At 39.9% G+C, this 17,105-nt stretch overlaps 2 protein-coding genes and 1 pseudogene across 7 annotated transcripts in view; 2 read left to right on the top strand and 1 right to left on the bottom strand.

The window, feature by feature from the left end:
* LOC144662701 (rho guanine nucleotide exchange factor 11-like) overlaps window positions 1-17,105 on the bottom strand; it is an 80,232-nt gene that overhangs the window by 28,402 nt on the left and 34,725 nt on the right. For 5 of the 6 annotated variants that reach the window (XM_078523562.1, XM_078523565.1, XM_078523566.1 and 2 more), the window contains 7 exons: window positions 16,771-16,814; window positions 16,485-16,507; window positions 15,692-15,724; window positions 15,022-15,046; window positions 14,313-14,338; window positions 1,379-1,454; window positions 235-290 (listed from right to left, as the gene is read on the bottom strand). In XM_078523562.1, coding sequence (XP_078379688.1) covers window positions 235-290; window positions 1,379-1,454; window positions 14,313-14,338; window positions 15,022-15,046; window positions 15,692-15,724; window positions 16,485-16,507; window positions 16,771-16,814 — 283 coding nt within the window. The remainder of the gene's footprint in view (window positions 1-234; window positions 291-1,378; window positions 1,455-14,312; window positions 14,339-15,021; window positions 15,047-15,691; window positions 15,725-16,484; window positions 16,508-16,770; window positions 16,815-17,105) is intronic. The other variant, XM_078523564.1, reaches the window with a different exon arrangement.
* On the top strand, window positions 3,744-4,961 carry LOC144662730 (uncharacterized). Its single transcript, XM_078523614.1, has one exon. The coding sequence runs from the start codon at window positions 3,774-3,776 to the stop codon at window positions 4,959-4,961; it is 1,188 nt and encodes a 395-aa protein (XP_078379740.1). The 5' UTR covers window positions 3,744-3,773.
* LOC144662754 (uncharacterized) lies at window positions 9,544-10,345 on the top strand (annotated as a pseudogene).

The raw sequence follows: 17,105 nt of genomic DNA, 5'->3' as shown, positions 1-17,105 counted from the left end.
ATCTTCATTTGTTGAAAACATTCTTGTTTATTTTTGGGTTTTGTTACTTTGTTGATGTTTATAAATTTACCTTAGAAAACAATCATTTTGAGATTTCCTTCAATTTAAAAGCAATCAGAAAATTGACTTAAAATACTGTGACATTGCTTTTTTGAACTCAATCATAACACCTTTTCTTGACTTCAAGTATATCACATTATTCTAAACAAGTTATAACAAATAAGAACCACTTACTCCATAGCTGCCACTGATTTTCTTATTCTTATAAAAGCCTTTGTACTTAATTCTCTCTAAACATTTAAAAAATAAACCTGTAATTAATAACATTATACATGGCTTAAAACATAATAATACATAAAGCTAGGGGACCGGATAAACTGACTGGGAAAGGTAAGTAATACAATTTTATTTCTTTTTCTGTAGAATTTTAATTAAAAGAGGAATTATGAATGGCATGCGTGTAGATGTTAGTTACATGACACTGTTATTGTGGAGTGTTTGTACAACAATAAATTTTTATATTACCCAGTTTATTGATCTTTGTAAATTTTTTCCGGAAATCAGGGATGTACACTGTACAGTAAATTAAGGGTTTTGTATGAAGGATTTAAAAAAATACACAGTCCAGTCCCTCTCCCACCAGGAAAGACCTGTTACTGACAAATAACTAAAAGGGCTATAAGCCACTAAACTCGGAAAAGTTATTATGAAACAAGAATCGAAAACAACAAACTGACAAATAAAGGTTTGCTAATACAAATGATGTTATGCTTTTCAAACTTCTGTTTACTTCACTTTGATTGTCATCAAATACTGATCGAGAGCAGACCGAAAGGCCAAGAGATAGAGTTCCCATCTGTTGCAAATTGATTTCTTTCTTTTTATTTTTCCTTTTTGTTATTTGAAGGTAACGAAAAATAATAATAATAATAATATCATTGGTTATAAGTCGAACGATTTTTTTTTCACCAAATCGTACTGAAGTAAATTCATCTTTAGCTGAGTGTTATGGGTTAGTTTTTTTCTAACTGGTTCTAAAAAACCAAAGGTTTACGGTCTCGGCTTATAGCTGAATAAATATCATAATATTATTTCAAGAAAACTGACATTAATACAATATTTCGGTTGGTGACTAAGCATGTTAATTTTATGTAATTTAACAAGAAATCTAGGTATCAGAGAAAAGGTCTAATTCTCTAGAGGCCTTAAAACACTTGCACGCATTGCGTGCATATATCTAACAGGAAACGAGTGAAGGAGTGATGGAGTGAAGGAGTGAATTCACTTCGCCCACTACAACTCTTTTCCAAGTTAAAAAGTATGAAACTGTGAAGATGAAAAGGCAAAAATATAAAACATTAGACTGTTGAATACTCACAGGTGTTTTCATACTCTCCGATCTCCCAATGCCTTTTGTTAAGTGAGGTTTATCAAGGAACAGTTCACTGGAGCTGCTGACAAATAAACAACAGAGTTACATGTAATATTAGCAACTGATAGGGAGAACCTTGTCATGTCACACTTCATCAGCTAAGGACAACAGAAAACCATTTTACATTCATGTACATGTATAAGCAAGTTACTAAAAATTAATGCTATAATAAAATAAAATAATAAAATAATTTTTCAAGAGGAGGCTCTCGTCACATGACGTGGATTTCAGGAAGGTCCTCAAATAAAAAACTAATACAAGGTTAAAATTCAAGTTAAAAAGGTAAAAATATAAAATTACAAGTACAATGTTCTAAAAATTTGTTCAATAAAAGGCTAAAAGTATTTTTCTATAAAACAGTTCCTAATTTTCTTTTTCTTTTCCTTTCCATGGTGCTTTATATAAAAATTATTGCTTATTTTCCATCATCCATATTGCTAATTCTTAATTTTCTTTTCCATATTGCTATGTGACAATATGGCCTTTTTTTTTTTCATTTTGAAAAGCCTGCATGGACTCTTTTTATGAATGTTCTTTGCCACATTATCTATTCAAAAGATCTGCTGAACATTGCATTCCAACCACTCTCCCAAATGACAGTTAAGTCACGAATGAATTAAGAAGTGCAATAAAGAATGTAAGTTAGGTTTAGGTTGTTGTTAATTATATGCTATAATGGATACAGAACAAGAGTAACTTCTGATGTCTTAGCTCAAGTTTCTTCCATTTTACTTTTCATTTCAAGTGTTGACAACTTTTCCTGGAAGACTTGTTTCACATGAAATGTGACCTTGCACGGGAAAACGTACGCTAACGACTTTCCGTTTTTACACGGGATTCCGTGTACAACCCGTTTGTAAGCCGTTCGAAAAAAAATTTGCACTCGTTCGAACAACTTCGGTCACCCGTTCGGTAAAAAGATCCACTCGTTCGAACGACTTGTTCGCCCGTTCGCTGAAAACACCAACTCGTTCGAATGACTTGGTCGCCCGTTCGCGGGAAACACCGACTCGTTCGAACGACTTGGTCGTTCGTCCGCTGGAAACACAACTTGTTCGAACGACTTGGTCGTTCGTTCGCTGGAAACACCGACTCATCCACTCGTTGAACACTCAATGTAATCAGTCAAGCGGGTTCGATCCCATTCAGGAAAAAATCAGGCGTACGAGCCGATTAATTATGTCATCGGCTCACACTAAAAAATCTTATACTTGTTCGCGCGTTTATAAAGTCCCAATGTTATTGCAGTGGAGTTGTCGGTTAAAGCGCTCAATCTGCCGGCCGATAGGACAAACAAAGTTCTTTTTTGAACCGCTGTTCGTAAACCCAAACAATCAAGAATGTTTCTTTCCCGTATTTTCGTTTTGTTGTTTTGCTTTTGCGTGTGAAACTCGAGCCGCCATCTTTATTCTCCCAGAATTCGCTTGTTGTATTTATACATACACGTCGCGAGATAGTGCACCTCCAAGGTAGCACGAATCACCTCGAACACTTTCGTTTTTCAGTCTTGAACCTTTCGAATATTCTAGTTATATTCGGCCGAATCGAATCTTTTCCCGTCAAAAAGTTTGGCGAGGTAAACACTGACCGCGTGCCAAGATGTTGCCTTCGAGAGATGTCACGCAACACTGGTCATCAAAATGCTAATTTTTCACGTATCTCGGTCACGTCAGAAAGGACACATGTAAATTCTCAGGTCAATTTTTCTATTGCCATGACAACGACCAACAAAGTTTCGTTTTTCAGCAATACTCGGAATTAATACAAAGCATTATAAGTCAACGCTATGGCCGAGACCGATCAAGGAAAAATGGAAAACGAAGCAGTCATTGAAAAAGTCAAGAAATTCCTAAAGGATGGTTGTGGTTGTGCTCTTCGCGCAAAAGGCGGTCAGTGTTCTGAACAGTTTTCGGAGGCGGTTGTACTTTTTAACTTGTATAACTGCTTGGAACTGTCAAATGACGAACTCGATCTGGTCGTTCTCGCGAGCATACAAGCTTTCACTCACAGCGAGGCGGTTGGAGTCAAAAGAAGCAGGAGCCCTCGATGCTTCTTTTATTACCAGTCACTACCGATCTGCAAGGAAATGTTTTTGCACTTTTACGGTTTGAGTGACTCACGATTTCGACGGCTTAAAGAACACTACCAGAATCATGGTATCTTTCCAAGGATTCATGGTAACACTAGACGACTACCTCAAAACACGCTTCCCCAGGCTACGATCGAAGACGTTCACGCATTTCTGTCGAACTACGTCGAGGAAAATGCAATATCTCTTCCAGGAAGGATACCCGGGTTTAAAAGTGATGACATTAAAGTCCTTTCGTCATCCGAAACAAAGATGAGTGTTTGGCGAGTCTACGAAACAGCGTGCAAGGTTTCAGATTTACGAGCAGTTAGCTATAGGAAATTCCTACAGCTATGGGAACAGTTTCACCCTAACGTGGTTGTAGCAAAACCCATGACTGATCTTTGCTTCACCTGCCAACAAAACACCAGCAAGCTACAAAGAGCGGCAAACCTCTCCGACGCAGAAAAGTCAGAATGCCTTAATGCTCACCAGGATCATCTGAACTGTGCCCAGTCTGAAAGAGAATACTATAGGAACTTATGTAAAGACTCTGAGAACACTCTAGAAATCATCGGAACTGAAACGCTTCTTAACCGTGAAAACCGCCTCTCCTGTTCTCTTAATGGCACCGTTCACTATTCCTTCGATTACGCCCAGCAGATCCATATCCCCAGCAATCCCATGCAACCTGGGCCGATCTACTTCAAAACCCCTCGGAAGTGTGCAATATTCGGAGTCGTGTGCGAGGGCCTACCCAGACAGGTCAATTTCCTTATAGATGAGGCCGCTGATACTGGCAAGGGAGCAAACGCAACCATCAGCTACGTCCACTACTATTTCGAACACCATGGATTGGGAGAGACAGACGCGCACCTAAACGCTGATAACTGCACCGGTCAAAACAAAAACAATTGCTTTCTCTGGTACTTGGCATGGAGAACGCTTATGAAGTTGCATCACTCCATCACGTACTCTTTCCTAATAGCCAGTCACACCAAGTTTGCTCCAGACCGTTGTTTTGGGTTAATCAAAAGGTCCTTCAAAGTCACGTATGTGTCGTCGCTCTACGAATTTGCACGCCTGGTAGAGACATCCAGCAACACTGGAGTCAACAAAACTCAACTCGTAGCAACGCACGACGGCAGAGTGATCGTCCCTGTTTACGACTGGACTTCGTTCCTTAGTCAATACTTTAAGAAGTTGCCAAACATCAAAAAGTATCATCACTTCCGTTTCTCCAAGGAAAACCCTGGAATGATCTACTTCAAGGAATTCGTGTCTTCTCCAGAACAATCGTTCCAGTTATTAAAGAACAATGCTATTCTCCCGCCTGCTTCAACCCTCCCTCGCGTAATCAATCCCGATGGACTAACCGAGGAACGCAAGAACTATCTTTACCGCGAAATAAGGCAGTTTTGTAGACCGGGAACCGAACACCTCGTAGCTCCAGCGCCATGAATTTTCGAAACGGCTCTTTTAGGAGCCACTGCGCCCTGCTTTCGTCGCTTTGGACGTTTGTAGGTCGCTAAAAACGGCTCTTTTAGGAGCCACCAAATCCATGAAAGTCATGATCAACAATGAGTTATCTGAGTACTTATTACTGAATAAAGTCTGTTGTTATTTATTAAATTAAGGGCTGTAAACTGCGAGAACCTTGACGAGAGAAGAGCGAGAAGCTTGCTACTTGAAAGTTACTTGATTCAGTATCCATACCTTGCGTGATAAATAAAAAAAAATCAACCGATATAATTTTATTACAAATGAAACCCATAAGCCCTCAGCTTCTTCGCTTTTAATGTAACTGATCAGCTGAATGGGCCAAATTTAGTTAATGTTTTTGCAATTGGCAGAATATTATTACAATCGGTGGCCGGTTTAGGTTGTTTTTTGTTAACTGTGTTGTTAAATTACGTGTCAGTGTTTCGTGAGAACCTTTTTACATAGCTTTTTAAGATTCGGTTTTAACAAAAGGTAAAATCTCTTGAGTTTGTTTAGCTTTGTTTTGGTTTGGAGCGCCTCTTTCCTGTCGGAAAACTGAACTTCAGTCAATATTTTTTTAGATTTTTTTTTATCGAACAACGAAGTCTCGTTTGCTTATTTCAGCATTATTTTAGGTTTAATAGGCGCGCGAATGGCGTAACAGAGGTTACGTGTTTGCTTTAACCCATTTTTTTGTTTTACAAAATCCTTTCCTGAAGAACGCCTGAATTCCTTCAATAATTCTAAGCACGCACCACTTGAAGTCTTTCTATTAATTTCCTGTAAAGCTGTACAAAATCTAACTTTTGGTTTGCGAATAAGCCTTCTTTGTCCATAAAGTCACAAGTATAAACAATAGAAAAGTTTAGATAAAAAGGGAAAAAAATCACACTTTCCTTATGCGGGCCACTAATTAACTGGTATTGTTAAAAAGTCAAACTGTAAACAACTAAGGGCCGAATCGCACTAGCGGGCAAATTTTGTAACAAATGGTAGATTTCATCATTAATGAGTCACTTGTTGCAGAACACAAGTGCGATTACGTTTTTCGAGACCTACAACTTGTCCAACATTTTAGGAAAACAAAGAAGCAGCTGTCTTATTATTGGTCCGGGTTGCACGCGCGATACATTTTGTCAAACAATTGCAAAAACAAGTGCGTACGACTTGTTGGACAAGGGCAAATTTTGTCAAAACAGACAAATCATCAAAGGGGCCGAAGTCCTGCCTCGAGGCAGGACATTTCATAACAAGTCGCATTCCCATGCCCTCGTAATGCCAGATAACAATACGTTGTTGATTGGCTATTGTGTTTGGCCCAAACTGGACCTAATAACAACACGCACACCAAAATGTTTGCGATAGTATGCACTGTGATGTGGCTCTCACTATCATAATTCAGCCGCAAAATCTTTCCGCGATAGGCAAGGCATGTTTATAAGCGAAGTATTTGCCCAATATAAGAATGAGAAAAGAAAAAAATATCTTGAGACGACTCATTATTCCACTGCATGAGAACACGCGTGCTCTAAATGCAATTTTTTTTTAGAATTTTTTTACCGCGTGGTACTGCATATTAAATGTTTGCCCGAGACGGCCGTGCTGAGAAATGTACAGGGATGCCAGAAGCACGTGCAAAGCTATTGTACTAATAATTTCACCTTTTGTCCTCTTCAAGATGTCTCTGACTTGTCGCGACAATTTTGTTTTTGTCAAAAATGTCATGACATTTAAAACTTGTCTGCTAGTGCGATTCGGCCCTAAGTTTTAAAACTTGTGTAAACCTTGCCGCGAATGTGTGACATTTCAATAATTAAAAATATCTTTTGTCGGTCCATGTTCGCACGCGCGCCAGAAAGTCACAAGTGTCATTGAGTATAAACAACAGAGAAGTTAGTAACAATCCAGACATAGTCACACTTACCTCAGGCGGGCCACTGACAAACTGGTATTGTTAAGAAAGTAAAACTGTTAAACAACTGCTTTTCCACCGGGAATAATTTTCTTTTGCCGCAGAATGTTGCTCCTTGTTCGCACGCGGTCATAATTCATTTAGATTTCGCGCGTGTGACAAAATAAAGCAAAATTATGATGCGTGACTAAGTGGAATTTAGTCTGCGCGCTGTTTATTTATAAAGTATTTGCTTATAAAAGAAGTTTAAAAAGCGCATCATACAAAATGTTTTCTAAAAAGGAACTGAGAGTAAAACTTGTTATTTTAAACTTAACCGCGAACATCTTACACATGCTTAAATTACTTTTTTCTCTCTCTTCGGCAAGGGGATATTGTTTTATCAACAAAGGGAACAAATTAGCACCTCGCATGAGTCACACTTATTGTCAACATTTCCGTCAACAAACTTTTAAGCCTTCTTTCTAATTGGCTAGTTGCTAATCAAGTTCCAGCATTATCGTATAAAGGGAGTAGATGGTCTTCCCATTCCATTATCGAAGAACTAGTTTCTCAGTACCTTGCTCCAAAGTTTAAATTTAGTTGCGAAAATGTCTTATCGAAATCTCACGAAAGTCCCAAAGTTAACGCTCGTTTACTTTGCTGTTGATCAAACTACATCTGTTGTCGAAACTAAAAAGTTAAGAACGACAGATACTGGAAAGCCATTCGAAACAAAGCCGGCGAGGAACACACCAGCAACTGTCAAAAGCGGAGGGGACTTACTCGACGCAATGGTGATTGCAGTAGATGGTAAGCATACATGCATGCCTTTTGTGGATGTTGCGCTGAAGTTTATTATGTCTTTTTTATTCTTTTACTCATTCGTAACTTTTAATAAATATTTTTTTCTTATTCTAGATAACTGCAACGTACTTAATGTAGAGGAAAAGGCTTTCGTTGATGATCCAGCGAATGCGCATCTTTTCAGCCGCAAACCCTCCACTGAAGTTCCTGAGAGAAAAAGATCGCGAGAGAACCAGGATCGTGTGTCTGCCCAGGCGAAAAAGAACAAAACTTCAACTGACGAGGTAAGTGCGCATGTGATACATTAAACTCAATAGTTTTTGACTTACTAGTTCGAGCAATGAGTGCAAAAATTAAGTACCAAAAACCTACTCATAGCACGGTAACATATTATATACTATTTGAAACATCTCACTGAAATGTATTTGTCTTTGTGACCCCGCGATTAAACTCTAAAGCATTCTCTGGAAAATTAAGGTCAAACCTCGTAAAAATGTTTAACACGCGCGCCATTTTGTTTTGAACTGGCGTGCCCGGCTGGCGTGTAACGTTCGTTTTAACCGAAATGTGGATAATTTCAAATCCATTTTTTTCTGGCGGGGTCAGCTTGAGAGCTAAAGTTTTGTTAGGTTTTTGTTAGCTGTACTCAAACTGTTACCATGTTATGAGATCTCTGTGGTTACTTATTTTTGCCTGTATTGCTCGAATGTTCGGCGGAAACCATCTTAAGTTTGCAGTATCGATCTACAGATCGATCAAGAAAGTATCAAAAGTGTAAAGTACTACATTATACAACTGATTGTTTAGGCTCAAATCTTCGAAAAATTCAAGAACATCCAGCCTCCAACTGGTGGTTGGCGACATGACTCGTATAGGAGCTTATAGCAATTAGAAGAACTTACCTTAAATGTCGCTCTGCCTGGGGAAACCTTGTTCAATGATGACGATTGTAACGAAAAATTGTTGTAGGTTTATGCATTTTAATACGTATACGAACGCGCTCGCTTGAGCTTTCGAATTTAATTTTTCATTAGGGACAATCGACCATATTGCTAACAAGTTAAAATACGGATAAACTTAGCCGACTATTTTAGTTTTGTTTGGTTAATTGTATTGCATTGACTTAAAGGTGAGGCCTCGAGCAGAAAAACCGTCGACAGCAGTTGAGCCCAACCGTCAGCCAGCGGGAGACCCATATGCGGAGTACCTGCTGGATCAAGAAAAACGAGAGCGGGAGTGGTCTGTTAACCGCGAAGCAAAGAGAGCAAAGACTGCCAAGGAAACACAGCCACCAGCGCCTGCGTCAGTGACAAGCAGCAGTTTCAGTCCTTCCCAGCAAGCTCCCCACCAAGACGATGTCATCGCTGTACTCCGCCAGCAGCTCGCTGCCAAGACAGAGGAGTGTCGTCACCTGATGAACAGACTGGATGCCATGGAAGAGGCGAACTCAAAGATTATCTCCTGCCAGATGCAACTGCAAGACAACTTTGTTAAGGTATCAACCTTAAGTGAATTACCTTTCCCTGAAATTAAAGACAATTTGCAAATATTAGTAAAATAACCTATTTTAGTGAAGGAATTAAAAACAATAACAAATTGCAAACTGAAAATTGAAACCGCACAGGGGCTCCTTTAGTGAGCTGTAGTGGCACCTAATTAACCGGCATAGCAAAGACCTGACGCACGAAACGTCAGCTTTTTTTATATTTGCTTCGGCCGTTCAGTGTATTTTTCTATTTTTCCAGTTTATCCTTTAAAACAATGCACCACTGTTAACTGTTTGAACAAGTTATTATACTAAGGCAAAGAGCTGTAGGCCCTAAATCAGTCGGTTCAACAAGATTTTGTGCTTTACTCTTACAGATGATGGAGAAAATTGAAACATCCTTGTCAGGAATGGAAAACAACCTTCTGAATAAGATGTCTGCATTAGATACCAACGCGAGCATTGCAACATCCAACATCGAGAGGCGCCTTGACGCACTGGAAGGACGATCCTTGAATCATTTCTCCATGGTAAGGCCTTGTGTGTAAGATTTTAAGTTCACAGTTTCTTGTAAACAATTTAAGCAAACATAATTTTCATTTTTGCTCTTGCTCTCGTGAGCCTACCCGTTCCGAATTTTTCCTAAGCCGTTCGAGCGGTTCACCTGCCCGTTTACATTTTTTCATCGAACGACTTGGCAACTCGTTCGGAATTCTTAAAAACCCGTTCGAACTTACAGTGGCACCCGTTTGAAACGGCCTGTAGACCCGTGTAAAACCCGTTCGTTCTGTAAGATTTTAAGTTCGCAGTATCTTGTAAATAACTTAAGCAAACATAATTTTCATTTTTGATCTTGCCTCGCTACGAGGGCAATATTTCAGAAAATTTAGTCTAAGAGACTCTACACGTAACAAATCAGTGAGCAAAGTGAACACAATGATATTGGTTTTGAAATGCTGTTTTATTTTTATTTCTGTTTATACCAGCTCGATTCCACAATCACAGACAGCGCCTTTGACGGCGTCATCCCGGTGTTAGAAGAGCCACCTACGCTGACCACCATTGACACCGAAACCCTGGATATGCTTTGTGGAGACGTTGAACCAGCCGCAAACAGTCCAGTCGTGGAACCCACCACCGCTGTGGCAAGTCCTGCGCAGGAAGTTGGCTTGGAGCTAATCGGTACCTGTGTGACCCCCACCAGAGTAAAAGCAGTGCAGCGCACCCTGAGAAAAGAAAGCGAACGGCACTTGTGTGCGCTGGAACTCGTGCATTCCATCTTCACCAACGAGGAACTTGTAAGCAGCAATACAGATGGGACCTATGGCAAAAAGTGTCTTGACAGCTCAAAACTCAATTCGCTTAAAGTCCTAGTTTTTACTAAGTATCCAGTTGACGTCAGCGACGATAAAGAGAAAATATGGAGGGAAATAAAGGGCAAAATAAATTCGAAGTGTCGTGGTATTCGCAAGTTTTCGCAGAAGAAAACCTCAACTTGCCGTTCATTGTAATTAACTTCTTGTAATATGCTGTTTAAAATCGAGCTTCGAAATAGGTTCAGCTGCCTGGCAGATGATGAGGCTAACAACAGTGATGACCAGGCTCAAGTCCAAGATCTGGAAGATGACTGGAAAGAGATCAAGGAAACGTATCAAAAGACAGCTGAAAAGGTTCTGGGGTTTCGGTCAAGGTCAAACAAACCATGGATTAGTGTTGAGAGTTGGAAGGAAATAGATAACAGGAGAGAGCTGAAAAGGAAAATAGATTCCACCAGGTCAGAAAGGGCCAGGCAACAGCTTAGAAACGCATATTCAGCCAAAGACAAGGAAGTGAAGAAACAACTAAAGAAAGACAAGAATGACTGGGCAGAGAAGGTCGCCGAGGAAGCACAGAAAGCCGTGGAGCAGGGCAACCTCAAAACAGTTTATGATGCTACCAGAAAACTGTCAACCAAGAGGGGCAAGAACATAGACATGATAAAGAGCAAAGATGGAGTGCTGCTGACAAAGGAAGATGAAATTCAAAAACGATGGAAGGAGCATTTCCTTGAAGTTTTGAATCGTCCAGCACCTGAAGATACAGGAGAGTTTGATGAGGAGGATGAATCTGAGTCGGAAATTGATGTTGATGCACCAACAAAGGCAGAAATTTCCGCTGCTCTTAAAGAGATGAAGAACGGAACGGCTGGGGGAGTTGATAGTCTGACCGTTGAGATTCTAAAGGCGGACTTAGAGACTTCCGTGGATGTCTTGTATTACTTCCTGCATAAGGTGTGGGCGCAAGAGCAAATACCGAAGGACTGGCAACGAGGATTGATAGTGAAACTTCCAAAGAAAGGCGATCTAACCGAATGCAACAACTGGAGGGGCGTAACGCTTATGGTGGTTGCAGCAAAAGTTCTGGGCAGAATCATAATCACACGTATAAGGGATGGAATTGATAATAGACTGCGTCAAGAACAGGCAGGCTTCAGAAAGGGTCGCGATACAACGGAGCAAATATTTATACTGCGCAATATCATTGAACAGTGTATTGAATGGAACGCCAACCTCTATGTGTGCTTCGTTGACTTTGAGAAAGCATTTGATTCTGTAGATCGTGCTGTACTGTGGAGGATTATGAGAAGCTACAGCATTCCTGAGAAGATTGTGAAGATGGTGAAAGTGATGTACAGTGGAAGTGAGTGCGCGGTAACGGATGGGTCAGGTGTGTATGATTGGTTTGAGATCAAGACCGGTGTTAAACAGGGTTGCTGTATGTCTGGGTTTCTTTTCCTGCTTGTTGTGGACTGGGTTATGAGGAAGACCACCGAAAATGGCAACACAGGCATCAGATGGAAGTTCAACAACTTCCTAGAAGATCTTGATTTTGCCGACGACCTAGCCCTGATCTCAAGCAGTGGAAAGCATATCCAGGCCAAAGTCAGCAACCTGGAACGATATGCAAAAATGACAGGCCTCAGAATCAATACAGCAAAGACCATGATGATGAGCTGGAACAACCCCGCAGGTAGAAAGGTCCAGGTCGATGGAAAAGAGCTAGAAGAGGTGTCAAAATTTGTTTATCTAGGAGGAACAGTGACCCAGGAAGGGGGTTCAGACGAAGACATCAAAAGCAGACTTGGAAAAGCCAGAGCAGCATTCAGCAAGCTTAGGAACATATGGAAGAGCAGCCAGCTGAAACTAAAAACTAAGCTGAAGATATTTAAGTCCAATGTTGTATCTGTCCTGCTATACGGATGTGAAACTTGGCGTATGACTAAACGAGATGCGACCAAGCTGGACGTATTTCTGCATAAAAGTCTGAGAAGGATTATGAAGATCTATTGGCCTATGAAAATATCAAACGAGGAGATTCGAAACCGAGCTAACATCAGCACCATCAGTGAGCAAATCTTCCGCCGGCGCTGGAAGTTCATCGGCCACATCCTCAGAATGGATCCAAGCAAACATCCCAAGACGGCATTAACATGGGCCCCGGAGGGAAGGCGAAGTCGTGGCAGACCGAAGGAGACTTGGCGAAGAACTGCTGAAAGAGAAAGAGCGGCTTTGGGTTTCGGCTCGTGGAACGAGGCAGCGGTGGCTGCCCGCGACCGTGCAGCATGGCGGAGGAGAATGTCCGGCCCTTTGCCCACTTAGGGCTTATGGCCATAAGTCAATATGCTGTAGATCAAAAACGTTTTTTTTTAATTTGCCCAGAACTGTTTATGTAAAAAAAATATTGTACTGCAATAAACACTTTGTAATTGAACGTTCCGAGTGTTAATATCGCTTCTTGCCGCAGAAAAAGGGGGGAATTAATTTGCCGAATACGCGCATAGCACTAGCATTTGCCCGTTGAAAATGTTTTAATTTTTTTTAGCTCGAAAATTAGTGATTTCTGCGAGCGGCGCAACATAAAAGCTTTGATAGGGTAGCTTTCCTTTAAACAGAGATACTTTCACCGTTTGAATCAACAAAATTAATTGCGCCAAACAGAGCCATAGTTGGTAAAGAGAAGTGGAGGTTTATCAAAAGCAAAATAAATTCTCCATATATATAATGACAATTTTAGGCATTGTTTAGGTTACACTGGCCGTCTACGTGCACTTTAAGGTAATCGAATTCTGCTGATGGACTTTTGCAAAACGGGGAATATCGAAGCACGAGAAAGATTTCTGCAGTCTTGTCTTGACAACGCGCCCTTTTGTCCCAGTGATTGTAACGCGTCACGGATCGTGTATTGTTGTGTTACCTGTCAACTGCCTGTCAAAGCTGCACGTGAAACACGATATTTATGCAAATTTGAGACATCGATGTTCGCTTATTCACAACTGAACCGAAGACGGGATATCTTTTATAAGTCGTAGTCAAAAGTAAAGTGAAGCGTGTAATAACGTTTTGACAATGTGACGAACTGCAAAAAACAATTTTGTTTCGGAAATAGGTCGCGTATTTGTGAAACTCGAGAATTATAATATCACGGCAAATGTAAACAGTGAAGCAAATTTGCATAAGCGCTGATTAGCGTCATTGATTACCTTCGAGTTTTGCTTCAGTAAACTCGGTATCGAATGTTCTGTGTTTCAAAGTTTATTTCTTTGGCCTTAAGCGGCGAAAGAAAGTAATAAAAACCGCGGTTTGAAGGATAAAAGTAATAAATTCGAAATAGTTTCTCAGGTCAAACTGTTCGCTCGCAATGCGATATATTCAACCATGCAATACTGAATACTACGTCATTCGGCTTCGCTTTCATGATACTCGAATCGAAATAAGTATAACTTTAATTTTTTTCAGAATTATAAGAAAGCCATTTATGGCCAGGCTATTGAAATTTTATGTGAGCCTTGCGAACGGTTTGGCTACCCGTTTCGAATTTTTCCTAAGTCGTTTGAGCGGTTCAGCCGCTCGTTTACAATTTTCGCGAGTCGTTCGAACGACTTGGCAACTCGTTCGGAATTCTCAATAACCCGTTCGAACTTACAGTGGCACCCGTTTGAAACGGCCTGTAGACTCGTTTAAAACCCGTTCGATAGTCGTTTATTTCACCCGTTTTAGGGAAAGTCGTTAACGTACGTTTTCCCGTGCAAGGTCACAAATGTTCAAGACTTAAGGTATGCAAATAAAAGAGATGTTACGTAAATGCAACCCTTTTTTCAAACACTTACCTTTTCAATTTAGACAATCTATCATCCTGTAAGCAAGAAAATGTTTAAATCAGTTATTGTTTACTTTGAAGAGGAAGTTTAATTTCTTAGGAATAATTATTGTGGAATAGTGACAATGTGAGGTTCCAGGAAATAACCGTACTCACTCCAAAGAAGGTCACTGGAAATTCTGAGGGAGTGGGGTTTAAAGGAAAGTATGATGCTAAACTGGAATTCCAGATGGGATGAGATAAACTGGAATTCTGTGGGGTGGGGGCATAGACATTTTCTAGAGCAATGCAATCGCTGTCGTGGCTCACAACCTTGACTCTTTATAAGTCTAAAGCAAACATCAAAATTTGCCTGGAGAGAATAGTGACTCGTACTTTCTTCCCAAAATTGTTACTCTACATGATCTGCTGACTAGAATTTAACAGAAAGGGTAAAGTACGGAACTCATAACTAGTAGAACGTAAAGGATAAAATTCATTTTGCTTAATCACAACTGAGCAACCGAATTACTGACTTGTAAAAGTCAAAGAGTAAGGCTTTTGTTCTGCAGTGCTCAGTACTGTTACAATTTAAACTTGCCAACATTCTTGCTCTTAGAGAGACTATTCATGAGTCAATTAACCACATGCATGTATCATTCCAAAACATTTTAGACACACAAATCAAATTATTATGTTCGAGACCAGACCGTGTTACAATGTCATCTAGTAAAACTTACTTCACCAGAACTCGTAAATCCTTCCCTGGAAATAAAAGAATGAAAATGTTCAATCCATCAGCAAATTAAATAATTCTCATTGCAGCTTCAGAAAATAATGTCTGAGATGTAACCCAAGAACTCAAAACTGATAATGTAGCCTACAGTATGTCTTTGTAGAGAAAACCAGTGTAGGCACAGTGGCCTGATAGTTAGCACACTGAACTCTGGATCAAGCAGGCCAGGTTCCAGCCCTTGCTGAGATGCTGAATTGTTTTCTTGGACAAGACATCTTTCTCTCATAGTACCTCTCTACACCCAGGTGCATGTGGGCACTGGCAATTTAATTGAGGGGGAGGGGGGAATTCTGCAACAGACAAGCATCCCATCCAAGGAGGAGTACAAATAATCCTAGGTGCTTATGCTATAGAAACCTGGCCTGATAAGCCACCAGGCTCAATGAAGACTAAAGCTAACCAGATCATCACTTTTGTTAAGATTTAAAATGTATAATTATATACCACGAAAAGGATGAATGTTTCCATACCCCAAATGATATAAATGATTTATGGTACATCTAGTGCAAATTTTGTCTTTTTCTTGCTATGATCCACTTTACTGAACATGTAGCATTGAGAAGTAATCACAAACTACTACAAAGGAAACACTAAAATAATACACTACATTGTACCTCTCAGATTTAGAAGATTCATCTCCAGTTATTCTGAAACAAACAGAAGACAAGAATGAGATTTCATTAACAGAACCTGGTGTCATTGTGACCAGTGTTCTTGGGCAGGACAATAAAATCTCACAGAGGCTCTCTCAGCCCAGGTGTATAAATAGGCACTGGCAAATATTGGTAGACTACTGCCCCATGGGAAGTAGAAACACTTCTTTTTGCTTCATGCCACAAAAACCAAAGTAACACCCACTCATACAGGCCACTTGGCTCAACACAGACTTTTTGTAACTTTTTGAATTTTTGAACCCCTACTAAGCAGTCACCATTGGGGCAATGATAAGAAGCAAATGTGTCCCAAAATTGGATACGACATTTTGGTGGAGTTTTTTCTGCTTTCGACTAACTCGACTGGCCAAACAGTATATAAAAGGGATATAGGAATACTAGTCTATAGAGAATTTTAAGGATCTATTACCACCACTCCTCTCCGCTACAACTTCTCTGCTACAATCTTTACTTCACTTCACTGCTCTGCTCTACTCTACTCTACTCTACTCTACTCTTCTCTACATTATACTACTGTACTCTACACCACTCTACTCTACTTCACCTCTACTCTACTTGACTCTTCTCTACTCTACTCCAGTCTACTCTACACTTCTCTTCTCGACTCTACTCTATACTACTGTACTTTACACTACTCTACTCCACTCCACCTCGACTCGACTCGAATCGGCTCGACTGTATATAGTTTACCATGTGGGCATTCCATCATTTAAGAGTAAATGCTTATAATTACCTATTGTCTCTTCCACCTGAAATCTGTAAAACAAAATTTGATGAATATAATTTATATTTAATGGTAACAGGACCTTAACAAATGAATAATTCCATAATAATAATCACTGTAACTTCAGAATATTTACATGAACTGAGTTTGAAAGAGGAAATATGGAGCTGTGCTAGTTTAAGCTATTTTCAATTCCTCTGTTCTTGAGGTGCAATGTAAAAACAACACTTGTGAAAAGCAATTAACAAAGACAAAACAGAACAGAATATCTTGTAACAGAATGATGGTAACTTACCAGATCTTCATCAAACGAACCACTTTTTTTCTTGTTGTATTGCACTGAAACAAATACAAGATTATTTAGTCTCAACCGGTCAAACTTAAACTAGTTTACACTTATATGTAAACGTTGCCTCTGGTCCAGTGAATCCAATTATCACCTTTCCAAAGGATCCAATTATTGCAACAGCGAACAAGCACCAGCACAGTTCGCTGGAGCAACTCTAATGTTGGTGAGGAAAGATTTCTTTGACGCTGACTAGCGATTCCGTTATATACTCTTAAAATGCGCGGGCACTTGTATTGTTTTCGAGCTATATTTGGCATTTAGCACGTGAACAAATGTTCCTG

This window comes from Oculina patagonica, chromosome 8, assembly GCF_052425735.1.
Source record: "Oculina patagonica isolate OP01 chromosome 8, crgOcupat, whole genome shotgun sequence".
NCBI lineage: Eukaryota > Metazoa > Cnidaria > Anthozoa > Scleractinia > Oculinidae > Oculina > Oculina patagonica.
Note: the sequence above shows the minus strand (reverse complement) of the source record. Positions and strands in the feature narration are given on the sequence as shown.

Excerpts from the sequence above, each read along its gene's own strand:
- LOC144662730 (XM_078523614.1), top strand. The coding sequence starts at position 3,774 with ATGAGTGTTTGGCGAGTCTACGAAACAGCGTGCAAGGTTTCAGATTTA.